Source organism: Colobus angolensis, unplaced genomic scaffold (assembly GCF_000951035.1).
Source record: "Colobus angolensis palliatus isolate OR3802 unplaced genomic scaffold, Cang.pa_1.0 Scaffold87, whole genome shotgun sequence".
NCBI classification, from domain to species: domain Eukaryota; kingdom Metazoa; phylum Chordata; class Mammalia; order Primates; family Cercopithecidae; genus Colobus; species Colobus angolensis.
This window is the reverse complement of record NW_012122598.1, coordinates 1,741,714-1,757,052: the sequence shown is the minus strand read 5'-3', so window position 1 is coordinate 1,757,052 and position 15,339 is coordinate 1,741,714. Positions and strand designations below refer to the sequence as shown.

Here is a 15,339-nt window from a genome sequence, read left to right as displayed (position 1 = left end):
GCGATCTCGGCTCACTGCAACCTCTGCCTCCTGGGTTCAGGTGATTCTCCTGCCTCAGCCTCCCAAGTAGCTGGGATTATAGGCACACACCACTATGCCTGGCTAATTTTTGTGTTTTTAGTAGAGCTGGGGTTTCACCATGTTGGCCAGGCTGGTCTTGAACTCCTGACCTCAAGCAATACATCTGCCTTGGCCTCCCAAAGTGTTGGGATTACAGGCGTGAGCCACCGTACCCGGCCCACTCCACAGTCTTTTTTGCTCAAGGGGAAGCACCCCACTCTTTAAGGCAAGGCATCTAGGAACCAACTTATCCTTTAGATATGCAGATCACAGCAGGTTTGGATCTGGATGCTCCAGATACTGTATTTCTATTAATGCAGACTAAGCCAGGGTAAACCTTTTTTTAAGCTTTGTCTCATGGTTGGTCCCAAGCACAGAATCTGACATTCATCATCATGGCATCTTGTAGTTTTGTTTTTTGAGACGGAGTTTTGCTCTTGTTGCCCAGGCTGGAGTGCAATGGCTTGATCTCAGCTCACTGCAACCTCTGCCTCCCAGGTTCAAGTGACTCTCCTGCCTTAACCTCCCGAGTAGCTGGGATTACAGGCATGCGCCACCGCGCCTAGCTAGTTTTGTATTTTTAGTAGAGATGGGGTTTCTCCATGTTCGTCAAGCTGGTCTTGAACTCCTGACCTCAGGTGATCCGCCGCTTGGGACTCTCAAAGTGTTGAGATTACAGGCATGAGCCACTGCGCCCGGCCAGTTTACCACTTCTTAAAAGGGAGTATCAAGGACATGGGAAGGCGGCTCTTCTGTGGGCAGTAGCTGCTGCATCTCAGCATGATCCTTGTCTGCTCCTATCTGACAGAGGTCCAGAGAAGCAGCAGTGCGAGGGTGGATGGGACACTGCAGAGCTGGCTCTGGGTCAGACAGAACTCAGTTGTAATCCTAGCTCTTGAACGTCACTGTGTGACTTGGCTAAACCTCAATTCATCATCAATAAAATGAAGCAACTATTCCTGTTATCACGAGGTGAACAGTGAAGCAATCTACCATTCCATGTAGCATAGGGCAGACACTCCATGTTTACCATCCTGCTGCTTCTAGTATTTCCTTAAACATCAATTACAAGTGGCTCTGGGCTGAGCTGCATTCAGAAAGAGGCTGGTCTAGGGGGCTTCCTGTGTCCAGGATGGAGGTCACTGGTCTCCTTTGAAGTGGGAATGGGTTGGTTCCTCTAATTTGGTGAACTGCCCAGTTTTCAGAGTGCACTCCCACCTCCAAAACCTCATAATCTGGGCTTTGGTATTTGGCTTTTAGCAATTTCCTTTCTTACCCTTATCTGGACCCCCATGTACTCTTGGCCACAACACAGTGAAGACCACCACTGCCTTTCCTGCTCTCCTCAGGAGGCACAGGCTATTTGTGTCAATTGTCTACCAAACACCAGCCACAGATAGCTTCTTAAATCACTTCTCTCCTACTGGGAAACTCCAGAGACACCTGCTATCTCTTTTGTCAAATTCTTCCGCCTGGCTCATTGTTCTCATTTGTGATGTTAATTATAAAGGAATATACAGATGCAATAAATTATCTGTGATTTCCCTACACGTCTTCCTGATTCCCATAGTCTCTGAGCATTACCTGTTTTTCTTGTGAACTCTTACCTGCTTCTTTTTTTTGTTTGTTTTTTTTTGAGATGGAGTTTCACTCTTGTTGCCCAGGCTGGAGTGCAATGGCGTGATCTCAGCTTACTGCAACCTCTGCCTCCCAGGTTCAAGTGATTCTCCTGCCTCAGCCTCCTGAGTAGCTGGGACTACAGGAATGTGCCACCACGCCTGGCTAATTTTTGTATTTTTAGTAGAGACGGGGTTTCTCCATGTTGGCCAGGCTGGTCTTGAATTCCTGATCTCAGGTGATCAACCCGCCTCAGCCTCCCAAAGTGCTGGGATTACAGGCATGAGCCACCGTGCCTGGTTTTCTTACCTGCTTCTAAATAAACTCTGCCCCTCATTTCCAGACCAGCCTCCTCCTTACCATAGAAAGCTATACTTTCTGTCTTTGTCTGTGTGTGTGCTCCCTGGTCACAATGGCAACTTTTTTTTAATGGTTGGGTGGGGGTTGGCAACAAAACACTGAAAAGTAAAAGGCCATTTGCCATCAGCAACTCTCCCACCCACCATTCACATAAAGCACACACTAAGTTTCCTGGTGAGTGCCTGCTGCCAGGATGCCAAGGGCCTTTGTCTCCAAGGCAGTCCACAGGAGCTTGGCCCCGGGCCTTCTGTCATACTTTGTAATTTATAGAAATCATCCACCTTCTATAGGCTGTATCTCCCCTGCATAAAAAGACAAGAATTCCTGTTCTTTCTGTCCTAAGAAATGGGGGGGTGAGGAAGATGACAGATGCGAAAGGCCAGTGACCTCCCAGAAGAGTGGACAACGGGGCCTGTGGATAGAGGAGTGAAGCATCAGACATAACAGTGGTTCACTTGATAGTTTAATGTTATATTTGCAGCATAAATAAGGCACAATATATGCCAGGGCAAGGAAGGGAGGGAGAGGGCATGGCTGGGGGGATAACTGCTAAGTGGCAAGGGGGAAAGGAAGACAGTATGGTTAGGGAGAATAGAGCGAAGCCCCTGCCTCAGCCCCGTCCCAGGAGATTGTGAGAACCAGCTCACAGGGATCATGCTGAATCAGGTGGAGGGGAAAAGGGAAAAGACAGTTTTGTAACAAAAAACAAAATAGCCTGTAGCACTGCATCCTCCTACCTGTCAAAGGCCACCACTGGGCACTGGGGAGACCCAGACCGAGTTCCTTGATAAGATGGAGAGGTGTTGCTACATGTCAAAAATATATAGATGATCAGAGATATAATCATAGATACACACTGCTTCCTTTTCAATAGATACTATGTTAGGATGTGGCAGCCTCCACTCTTGGGGCTAGAGGCTCATCTCCTCCCTGCCTGAAAGGTGTGTGTGTTGTGCGGGGAGGAACGGGACAGCTGAAGCTCTGGCTGGTCCTTACTGTAACAGAGAACATGGAGTGACCAGTCTGCAAGGGAATATGGGACAACTCCTGTCCAGACCAATGCATGGTTTTAGGGATACGACTAGAAAGAAGACAAATCTAGATTTTGAGATCAGTGATATGATGGGGATTACTTTAATGGGAATGGAGGAAGAGACTGAAAGAAATGGAAGAATGTTAGTGCAAAGGCAAAATATGTATTTGAAATATCCTCCACACTTGTAATACTTTCCCAGCTTATCCCTAAGAAATGGTTCTCAACCTTTAGTGTGCATTAGAATCACTTGGAGTGCTTTTAAATCCTGCCCCCAGAGTCTGTGATTCAATAGGTCTGGGATGGGGCCTGAGAATGTGTATTTCTAACAAGTTCCCAGACGATTGTGGCACTGATGTTGCTGGTCCTGGACCATATTCTGGGAACCACTGCCCTAAGGTAAAGTCAGTGAAACTATTGCTCATAGCCACTTCTTACAGCTAAAACATCACTCACCAGTAGCTACTGCTAGTGAGATATCTCTGTGCTATTGGCCCCCCCATTAAAAAAAATAAACCTTAGTAGCTATGATACAAACCTACATCTACAAAGGACATAAGCTCCTTTAACTTGCCCTACTCTCCCCAGCCTTTTCTCATTCTGGGGTAGGACTTTACCCCAAAGAGAGACAACTCAACTGGTGCAGAGGGTGGTAATGGTGGCCAGCAGCCACCTATGCTGATTCCTGCTGGGTAACCACCTTGGTATGGGGTGGGGGAATTTATGTCTGTATGCACATTTGTGTGTACAAACAGACACAGAGAAATCAGTCCTGTACTATGTGAGGGATGACTAGAGTTGTGGGAGGCTGTAGTGGGGTGGAGGGAGTCCTTTAATCTGCCTTAGGATCCCCACCTTTCCTGTTCTTCCAAACACCCCCACCCCCGTCAAACATTAAGTCTAAAGAAAGCAGAAAGAGCATATCAACAAGGCATATGTGATATAGCTAGGAAGACTGGAATCTAAACAGACTGGTTATGAAATTAAAAAAAAATAACATATTTCCTTCCTGTGTATACAATGTACAATATTAATGAAAAATTAATGATTTGGGGATGGGAAGAAAGTTATGAAAAAAGGAGAAAACTGGTGGGGATAGCTGTCTCAGGGGCTAGCACCTTTAAGGAGCCTCTCAGTGTGGAGCAGGGGAGCCCCAGAAACCACAGGAAGAATTTTTTTGGTGTCTGCTTGGTGGTTCAGGCTGTACATAGAGCACGGTTGGGGTTAAGCACTCTCCATCTACCAGGATGGGTGGTGCTAGAGGGCAGTGAATCAAGAAAGGAGCCAAAACCAATGGAACAGGGATAGAGAAGTGAGCGAGAGGAGGTTCAGTTTGCCCAGTCCCTCTTTAACCACTACTTAGAGTACATGGTCTAATGCTTGGGGCCAAGGAGGCAGGTGAAGGCTAAGGAAGTCAGATTTGGGGTGCATAAACAGCAGCAAAAGAGTAAGTAAAAGGGGCATGACTTTTTTTTGGTGGCCTCTCTAGTAGTGTGGGAGCCTTTCTCAGACTTTTCAACTCTAAGCAAGCTTTCTGTTAGGGGAATGGGGCAGAAAGTGAGCAGACCAGAAGACCTGGTTCTGTCCCCTTCCTCTTTGGCCTTGGGTACGTGGCAGCTAGCTAGAGTGCCTGTGTATTGAGCACTCACATTGGAGTGGGGTGGGAAGTCTGAGTCCTGTATTCACGTGAATGAATTCAGGACACCCACCATACACTCAGCTCCTTTCTGAAAGTGTCCTCCCTTAGGCCTCTAGAAAGGCCATGGACTTTAGGAAGGACCAAGTGACACCTTCCATGATGTTTGGTTCTGGTCCAGATGGGTCTGGCTGGTAGCAATAATAAGGTAAGTGATGTTACCTTTGACTATTAGAGAAGTTTCAGGGTAGGCAATTGTTCTGCCTCCTTAGTGAGACGGAGAACCAACTCAAGAACTATCTAGGGGGTTCTGACCTGCTACTTCCTTAATTCAGTGCCATTTTGTTACTGTGGTTCTGGTAGTGCTCCTCATTGAGGTCCCGTATACATCTTCCCACTGATAAAAATGAAGTTAGGACTAGATAATTAGTCATGGGGGCTAAGAAATAAAAAAGACCCTCTACATAGTCACCCAACACAGGGACAGACTGGCAGGACATGTATGCAGTGACAAATTAATTCTTAACTGTAAAAACACTTGACTGAAGGCGGAAGAAAAATAGTCAAGAGTCTTAGGAAAGCTCCTTAGGAGCCATAAACTCAGTCAAGCTTTAGGGCAAGGCTGCTACTGGGAAATCAAGACAATAAAAAACGAAACAAAAGCAGGAGAAAATCCCAGGGAGCAGCCGGCTAAAGGGGAAGTCCTGAGCACAAGTTATGGCTGTGAATTTTTAAAGGCAAAAGTGAAGTCCCTGGATGTGGTAACCTGCATCCTGACCATCTGCCATAACATTTGCTAGTCTGAATCACTTCAGGGCCTATTCCTGTTGGGTACCTGGTGGTAGAGGATGGGAAAACCATGTTTTCTCTCCTTTGTCTTTAGGGGTGTGGCCTGTTTAGCACCAGCTCTGAAAAGCAGGAGGGGAAATTTTAAACAAATGCAGCAGAACCTGCTACCTGACTAGTTCACTAGGATACGATATCACTTTAAGGAAATGGGAATCTTGTAGCTTAAAACATTTTCTCATTCCCCTGTGACAGTGAATTCTGGAGACAAAATAAGAAAGGAAGCTGGCAGTTATTTTGTATGTTTAAGATGGAGGTAGGAAAGATGGAGAGAAGGACATTCTTGGCTTGCACAGATGGCAGAAAGTGGCTCTGGGACAACTGGAAGGGTTTCATACGGAAAGGCAATTAAAGCTGACCTATCTATCCACAGGCCTCTGGCTCTGAATTGCTTCCTATGGTCCTGGTAGAAACTGCATAGTTCAGAGCCCAGGGGAGATGAGAAGCCTTAATGTGGAAGAAACAGGGACAAGAGAGATGAACTGTTCCCTCTGCAACCCAACTCTTCAAAGAATGGTTGAGAGCAATAGTCACCAATTTCCCAGGCCAGACCCTGGGGTCCTTTGCTGGGGGGCCAGTTCTGTACTTTCCCTCTTCCCTTCTTCCCTCCTTTCAATCTTATACTCAATAAACCCACTCAGGACCTTGGCTATGATGCTTCAAGATCCTGGAGCACTGCATGTAAGGGGAAGAGAGCAGAAATGGGTTGAAGAAACTCTGGAGGACCTGGAAGACCTAGTGGCTAAGCTAGGAACCTGGTGAAAGAGAAAGAAGATAATCCAGATGGTGATGGGCACTTGTGAACAGAAGACTCTAGCTCAGAAAAGCAGACAGATGTGTGAGGGGGAGAGATGGGGTAGAGCAAGGGAACTCAAGAGTCCCCTACATGACAGCTTCCAGGAGGGCTGTGTCTGAAGTAGTTACAGAAGAGAGACGGGTGGGGGGGGTGGGGTAATGTTGACAGGGAAATGAAGAGGGAGAGGCAGGAGCAGAAAGATGACCAAAGATGACAATATGTACGCTTTGGCCAGTAAACTCTTATAAAACATAAAGGAATCAACTGATCCCTAACCTGATGGACTAAGCTTTGAAATATTTTGTTCCTGTCTGCCCTGATGATTAAAACTGAAGAAGGAGGGAGGGGAGGAGACAGAATCAGCCAGTCAGATTCTGGGCCCTTCCCTTTCCACTACCAAGCAATCTTTAATAATAAGGCCACAAAATGAGGTTGCCAAGGCCTAGTGGGGTGGTGGGAAAGACCCCACCACTACACTAGATAAAGTCAAGCAACAAAATGAGGTACCCAAATAGCTCTGGAAATAGATGAGAAAGAATTAGAACTCTTGAGGGTCTCTTTCTTTTGCTTTTTTTTTTTTTTTTTGGTGGCAGGTAGGGAGAAGGAATAAAGCTTATGGAAGAACTGGAAAATACTGCTACTTCATACATCAAAGGTAACCTTATATTCTCTGTAAGTGAATGTTTTAACTAGAATTAAGGAAGGGGAAAAAGGAAACAGGGGTAAATAAGCAGCTATGGGAGACAGAGTCCTGAGTCCATGGGGTGGCTGGGGCTGGGTCAGTGGGTGATATGAAATCAAATCTAGCCTCCCTCTATCTGGCAGGAAGTGGCATGCTGGTAAGGAACAAAAAGGTAACAGCCACAGCTTAGTGGGAAGAGAGGGAACTGAGAAACCCCAAACCTAGAAGTGCCAAGGGTTAGTGTTAAAAGAGACAGATACACGTGCATGGGGCAGGGGTGATTGATTGTTCGGACCATCTGGAAAGGCCTTTGGCTGTGGGTGCCTCAGAAACCCCACCCTTGGGGGATGATCTGTGAGGCTCTGGGGCTGGGAGGCCCCCAGCACAGGTGTCAAACGTACATGACCATGTGGCTAAAAAGCCCCATATCTGTCCATTACTCACAACACACAGTTCCCACCGACCCATATTGCCATGTCCAAGGCAGATGGGAGGAGATAAGATGACATCTCTCTTGGCTCTTGGGCGGGCGAGCTCTGGCTGAGGACCTCTCCACCAGAGGAGGCATCATCTACCCGCAGACTGGGACTGTGGGGTCATGATTACATGCGATTGTATTGGCATGCTCAGTTCTGTCCTTTGGCTGGCCATCTGAGTGAGGACTGAGGTGGCCACAGCTTCAGCTGCAGAGCGAACACTGAGGCCATTGGTAGGGGCTGTTGCTGAGCTGTGCTGAATCACAGGGGCTGGAGAACCCGTTGGCTCTGAGCTTTCCTTGGGGCTTTCTGCCAGGAAGGAGGGCAAAGAGCAGAGAGCAATTGGTTAGAAAACAGAATGGGGAAAGAGGCAGGACTACCTTTTGCCATAATTCTAAAGGAGACCAAAAGGGAAATGAAACCCATCTTTTTTTGGGAAACACTTCCCAGAATCCTGGCTTCTAAGTCATAAATGGGCTAGGAAATGGAAAGTTGTAAGAAGGGAAGAACTAGGCCAAAATTAACCTATCTATCCTAATAAAATGAATCTCCAACATGTTAATTACACTGTCTGGTTTCTAGGTCTTTGCATAGTTCATTACCCAACTCTTCTTATTATTCATTACTTCCATTCTTTCTTGTTTTTAAGAGATAGGGTCTCAAGTGATCCTCCTGCCTTGGCCTCTCAAAGTGCTGGGATTATAGGCATAAGCCACTATGCCTGGCCTTCATTTCTTCAAAGGTGATTTAAAACCGATCTCTTTTTAGCCATCCTCTTTGATTAATTATCAGAGGAACTGAATTATTCCATTATTTTATTTAATTATTTTTTTTTCCTGAGACTGAGTCTTGCTCTGTTGCCCAGGCTGGAGTGCAGTGGTACGATCTCAGCTCACTGCAACCTCCGCCATCCAGGTTCAAGCGATTCTCGCGCCTCAGCCTCCCCAGTAGCTGGGACTACAGGTGCACACTGCCACACCCGGCTCATTTTCGTATTTTTAGTAGAGACAAGGTTTCACCATGTTGGCTAGGCTGGTCTCAAACTCCTGACCTCAAGTGATCGGCCTGCCTCGGCCTCCCAAAGTGCTGGGATTATAGGCGTGAGTCACTGTGCCAGGCCTATTCCATTATTTTTAATGTTCCTTTACCATGTAGTTGTACCACAGGTAAGTCTGATAAATATCGAGTTATAATCAAATGATATTATGAATGGCCAGTCCCTGGCCCAGGTTCAGTCAACATGTAAAACTACAAAGAAATCTTAAGACCCTCCTGACTAAAAATTAGCTAGGCATTAATGATTATAAAACATTATGACCTATGCCACTCCACCTAAAGTGACATTAACATTTGACTACCAAACACAACTACCTGAGCTACATACAATGGCAACTCCATGTTGCTCATCAGTCAAATATTTTTTAAATCTTTTTAGAGGGTCTCATTCTGTCATCCAGGCTGGAGGTGCCATGGCACAATTACAGCTCACAGCAGCCTTCTACTCCTGGCCTCAAGCCATCCTCCTGCTTCAAACTCCCAAATTGCTGGGATTACAGGTATGAGTCATCACACTCAGCAAGTCAAGGAGTTTTATTAAACATCAGATAGCCTCTATAGCTGCTTAAACAGAGGTATGTGGAAAAAAGGCAAACTTTCCATAATCAGTTGTATTTCTGACACCCTGATGAATGCCTGAGTTTTCTTTTAAGATTCAAATATGGCCGGGCGCGGTGGTTCACCTGTAATCCCAGCACTTTGGGAGGCCGAGGCAGGAGAATGGTGTGAACCTGGGAGGCGGAGCTTTCAGTGAGCCGAGATCACACCACTACACTCCAGCCTGGGTGACACAGCGAAACTCTGTCTCAAAAAAAAAAAAAAATTCAAATATTGCCTCCTCTGTGAAGCCATCTTTGTTACCCTCAGTATATTAACTGCTTTATTCTTTGTGTTTTCACAGCTTATATTCATCAAACATTTACTGAGCATCATCCATGTACCAGGCATGGGTACACAGAGAAGAAAATGGGAACACTGCCCTTAGGAAGCTCCCAGTTCAGGGGCTCCTTGACTAGAATATCCATCCTTACCTCATCCACAGGTTTATATGACCCTATGATTCTTTCAGAGGTAGCGACAATGTCTTATTCATCATGTGTCAAGTACTTACATAATGTCTATACCACACAGCAGGAACTAAATACATCTTTGCTATAATGAATAAGTAAGGCCGGGTGTGGTGGCTCACACCTGTAATCCCAGCACTTTGGGAGGCGGAGGTGGGCAGATCACATGAAGCCAGGAGTTTGAGACTAGCCTGGGGAACATGGCAAAACCCTGTCTCTACTAAAAATACAAAAACGAGCTGGGCCTGGTGGCGCCTGCCTGTAGTCCCAGCTACTCGGGAGGCTGGGGCAGGAGAAAAAAAAAAGAATAAGTAGTTTAATGGACTAACTACGTATCAGAGTTCTTGCAAGGACTAAGTGGAAAACTGACCCTATATAGATTATATACTGATAAACAGTCCTTATCCTCTTAAGCCCATCAACAGGATTTGTTTTTTTTGTTTGTTTGTTTTTTTAGACAGAGTCTCACTCTGTCACCCAGGCTGGAGTGCAGTCGCACTATCTTGGCTCACTGCAACCTCTGCCTCCTGGGTTCAAGCTATTCTCCTGCCTCAGCTTCCCAAGTAGGTGGGACTACAGATGCACACCATCATGCCCGGCTGATTTTTTAAATTTTAATAGAGACGGGGTTTCACCGTGTTAGCCAGGATGGTCTCGATTTCCTGACCTTGTGATCCACCCGCCTCGGCCTCCCAGTGTTGGGATTACAGGCGTGAGCCACCGTGCCCAGCAACAGGATTTAAAATCACTGAACTTCTTGAAACACTTTTTTATTTTGATTTACAGAATACCACATTCAGCTCTGTAGGTGGTTTTCCTCCTCACTTCCTGGTTGTTTCTTCTCAGTCTCTTGTGGCTTCTTTCTCATTTCTATGAACTGTAAATGTTGGAGTACCCCATTGTTCATTCCTGGGACTTCTCTTTTTCTATCTCTGCTATCTCCCTTGGGAACTTCATCTAGTTTCAATGCTTTAAAAACTATAGCCAGGAGTGGTGGCTCACACATGTAATCTCAGCACTTTGGGAGGCCAAGGCGGGCAGATCCCTTGAGTCCTGGAGTTTGAGACCAGCCTGGCCAACATGGCAAAACCTCATCTCTAAAATAACAAAAAAATTAACTGGTCATGGTGGTGCACCCCTGTGGTCCCAGTTACTTAGGCTGAGGGGGCAGGATCACTTGAGAGCCTAGGAGACAGAGGTGGACCCTGCCTCCAAAAAACCCCAAATCAAATAAAACCAAAACTAGCTATATGCTGCTGACTCCCAAAGTTTTATCTTCAGCCTTTCCTCTGAATTACAAATCCATATAACCAACCGACTGCTTGACATCTCCACCTATAAGCCTAATAGGCTCCTTAAACTCAGTTTGTCCAAAACTGAGTTCCTGACAGATCTCCCAAACCATTTCCCCTATACTTTACCCTATCTCAATTAATGACAACTTCATTCTTGCAGTTGCTTAAGCCAAAAACTTTAGTGCAATTTTTTACTCTTTTTGTCGTATATACCACCCCATCTGCTCTCATCACTCTTAACTTCAAAATATATCCTGGATTCAACCTGTTCTCATCGCTTTCACTACCATCATCCCTTGCTTGTATTACTGTAATAGCCTCCTAAGTGGACTGTCTGCTTCTGCCCTTGTACCCCTGATGTCTCTAACAGAGGAATCCTGTACAAATGTTAAGTCAGATCAGTTTTTTTTTGTTTGTTTTTTTGAGACAGAATTTCGCTCTTGTTACCCAGGCTGGAGTGCAATGGCGCGATCTCAGCTCACTGCAACCTCCGCTTCACAGGATCAAGTGATTCTCTTGCTTCAGCCTCCCAAGTAGCTGGGATTACAGGCATGTGCCACCACGCCCGGCTAATTTTTTGTATTTTTAGTAGAAACGGTTTCACCATGTTAGCCAGGCTGGTCTCAAACTCCCGACCTCAGGCGATCCACCTGCCTCGGCCTCCCAAAGTGCTGGGATTAAAGGCGTGAGCCACGGTGCCCAGCCTAGTCAGATCAATTATATCACTTTTCTGCTGAAAACCCTCTAATGGCTCCCAGTGTAGAGTAAAAGCTGAAATCCTCACCATGACTGATGAGACCCTACATGAAATGCTGCTATTACCTCTCCTACTTGGTCTCCACCTACTCTCCACACCCAACTCCAGCTAAGCCTCCTTGATGTTCCTAGATGTACTAGGTACCTTGCGACTCTGCATCTTTGCAGTTGCTGAACCTCCTCCCTATAGTATTTTCTTCCATATAAATGCATATAGCTCCTTCACTTCCTTCAGGTCTTTATTCAAAAGCCACCTAATCTAAAATTTCTGTCCTGCTGCTAACATTTCATATTACCCTTCCCTGTTTTATTTTTCTTCTAACATTTACTGTTATCTAACATGTCATATATTTATCTTGTTTATTGTCTGTCTCACCCACTAAAATACAAGCTCCTCAAGGGCAGGGATTTAATCTAATTTATTTGGTTCCTTATTATATCCCCAGCATGAAAAACAGTGCCTGGCACAGAACAGACATTCCATCAATATCTGCTTAATGAATGAATGCACCCTGAAGTACATATTAAAATTAAAATTTAAATAGAGATGTTTAAAATTGGTGATATGGTTACTCCTTTTCTATGGGAATACATCTCTGAAATAATAAAGACAGCAGAAAAAATAATTCAATATATCAAAATTTCATAGCAATAGTTCTATGAATTTAATTTGCAAAAAGAAAACTAGCATTTATTAGCTTTTATTGCCCATAAGCAAATTATTCACAGTAATTTTAACTTCAGAATTGTATGTCCTGAGCACAACTCTGTGGCCATTGCCTTCTAGCAGTATTTTATGTGTGCTCATAGATTACAAACTGAAACCAACATCAGCCTATCATTAGATAAAATATACCCTATATCCCAATGTATCATCTGTGGTTTATGTCTTTTCTAGGCCAAGACATTATTTTTGGAGTAAGAAATACCTAGATGTGCCAGGCATGGTGGCTCACACCTGTAATCCCAGCACTTTGGGAGGCTGAGGCAGATGGATCACCTGAGGTCAAGAGTTCGAGACCAGCCTGACCAATATGGTGAAACCCTATCTCCACTCAAAATACAAACATTAGCCAGGCATGGTGGCTGGAGCTTGTGGTCCCAGCTACTCCAGAATTGCTTGAACCTGGGAGGCAGAGGTGGCAGTGAGCCGAGATCATGCCATTGCACTCCAGCGTGGGCGACACAACAAGGCTCCGTCTCAAAAAAAAAATAGATGTGCCAGGCGAGGTGGCTCACGCCTATAATCCCAGCACTTTGAGAGGCTGAGGCGGGTGGATCACCTGTCAGGAGATCGAGACCATCCTGGCTAACATGGTGAAACCCTGTCTCTACTAAAAATACAAAAAATTAGCTGGGTGTGGTGGTGGGCGCCTGTAGTCCCAGCTACTCGGGAGGCTGAGGCAGGAGAATGGTGTAAACCTGAGAGGCGGAGCTTGCAGTGAGCCGAGATTGCGCCACTGCACTCCAGCCTGGGGGACAGAGCGAGACTCCACCTCAAACAAAACGAAACAAAACAAAGCAAAAAAACATAGATGTAAATCTTGGCTTCACCACTTTCCCAGCTTGGTAACTTCAGCTAAATGACCTAATCTGAGTGCAGTTTTCTCACATATAAATGTAGGTAATATCCAATTCATGAGAGATTTGGGAACACTGTAGCATGCCTAACACAAAATATGCACCCAGTAAATACTGCTATCCTTCAACCCCCAACTATAACAGATAATTAGGATAACTCTATATTGTTGTCAAAAACAGTTTTTTTCTAGGTCTGGTTGCTCCACAAGGGCTACTCACTCATCAGTGTGGGGTCCCTAGAACATTCAGAATGGAGTTACAAAATTATAAGCAGTTGAGACACTCAGGACATGCAGTTTACTGACTGACTGAACTTAGGTTGTGTGCCACTCACCTAAATAGCCTTGAGTCTTTTTCTGTAGTGCAGTGACTGGGCAGTCTTTATGAGCTAATAGTAGCTGTTTCAACTGGGCCACCTCATTGCGTAGTAATGTGACTTCATTCTGAGGAGGGAGGGAAGAAAAGAGTATCAAGAAAATTCATCCTCTATTCTTGCACCCTTAGTGGCTGTTCCCAAAGGAAGGAGAGAATATTGCCTCGATTTTCTCCCCTGAATTGGAACAAGACTCCTCATCCAGCAAGTTTTCACAGGGCCCAGGGCCAGTATAGTCATGAATTCAATGACAGGAGTTGCTGACAGTGAAAAATCAGGATTTATAATGGAAAAATTACTCCTATTTAAGATAAATATGATTATACTGAAATTAATAATACACATGCTCTTTGACTAAGAAGCCTACTTCTAGGAATCTACGTAACAGAACTGTTTACTCAGGTGCATGCAATGTTCACTGCAACGTTGTTCTAGCAAAAAATTAGAGCAGTATCAATATCCATACCTTATAACATCACTACACTACAGAATATACTACTATACAGCTATTAAAAAGAATGAGGTAGATCTCCCATACCCATGGCTAGATCTCCGGGAAATACTGTTAACTCTGTTTATCTTAAAAACAAGCACACAACCCTTCCAGCCCTACATAAAAACTATAAATAAAAAATATTTAGGAATATGAATCTGTCTGGAAGGTACATACTAAATGTATCTACAGGAAAGAGAACGGGACTAGAAAAGGCAGATTAAAGAGGGACTTTGCTTCTATTCTATACATTTGTGTGTATATTTTATAATACAAATGTATTTATATATTGCTTTTTAAATTAAATATTTTAATAATCAGAAGGAAAAATAACATTCAAGAGAATGTATGGATTATAGATTATAGTTATTCTGTTTGTTCTTGTGGCACTTTTTTTCTCTTTTATTAAGCTGCATCATCTAGGGCAAACACATTTCCCTTTGGGTTTTCATGACCCCAGTCAGATTCTACAGATGATTTAAAAGAGCACCCTGGGGTGCTTAATCTAATTCCTTCATCCAAACGCGTTTATGGATGACTCTAGCAGGAGATTTGGGGGTAGATGATGAGTGTCTTCACCAATCCCTATGAAAGAGATTTCAACTCTGACTGTTAAGAGATTCTTCCTGGAACAACTTTTAGATCTGTCCTAATTAGAGAATTATCATCTTTTATCAAATTGTACCACTTTTTCTGATTCCATTCCACTTTCTGGATTTTCAACAATTCCAGTAAGCATCCACTCACACTCAGCTGAATGTTCTGAGAAGTGAGTTCTTCAGCCTTCTTCTCTAGGGAGGACACCCACAGCTTTCGCTTTTGGCGGCAACGGGAGGCCGCAGCCCGGTTGCGCTCCAGAAAGCGCTGCCGTCGCTCATCTGGATCTTCATCTACTGTGCGCCGCCGTCGCCCCCCAGTACTAGGGGTGGGCTGGGCTGGTGAGACCTGGTGCCCAGGAAGGAAGAGAGGTTACCTGATGAGAACATTAATCCTTTCCAAATCACACCTGATGTTAGGTAGAGTAGTAAGATCTGGTAAAAGGATGTACCAGCCTCTGGTAACCACAGCAAGTCTCATTACTATGTCCCCGAGCTTCTCTTATGTAGGAGTCCTCAATTTTGCCTCCTATTTCCTTCCAGTCTTCTCAGTCTCATACTTAGACTAACTACAGTTCATTTGGAAACTGATTATTTCTTTTTTTTTTTTTTTTTT

The 15,339-nt window shown here is 44.7% G+C and overlaps 1 protein-coding gene across 3 annotated transcripts in view; it reads right to left on the bottom strand.

Moving 5' to 3' along the window:
• ATF7 (activating transcription factor 7) overlaps positions 1-15,339 on the bottom strand; it is a 155,707-nt gene that overhangs the window by 1,870 nt on the left and 138,498 nt on the right. For 2 of the 3 annotated variants that reach the window (XM_011930496.1, XM_011930497.1), the window contains exons 10-12: positions 14,875-15,072; positions 13,596-13,704; positions 4,895-7,815 (exon numbers count right to left, since the gene is read on the bottom strand). In XM_011930496.1, the coding sequence (XP_011785886.1) occupies positions 7,598-7,815; positions 13,596-13,704; positions 14,875-15,072 (525 nt within the window). In that variant the 3' untranslated portion in view covers positions 4,895-7,597. Of the gene's footprint in view, positions 1-4,894; positions 7,816-13,595; positions 13,705-14,874; positions 15,073-15,339 lie in introns of those variants that run through there. The other variant, XR_001000501.1, reaches the window with a different exon arrangement.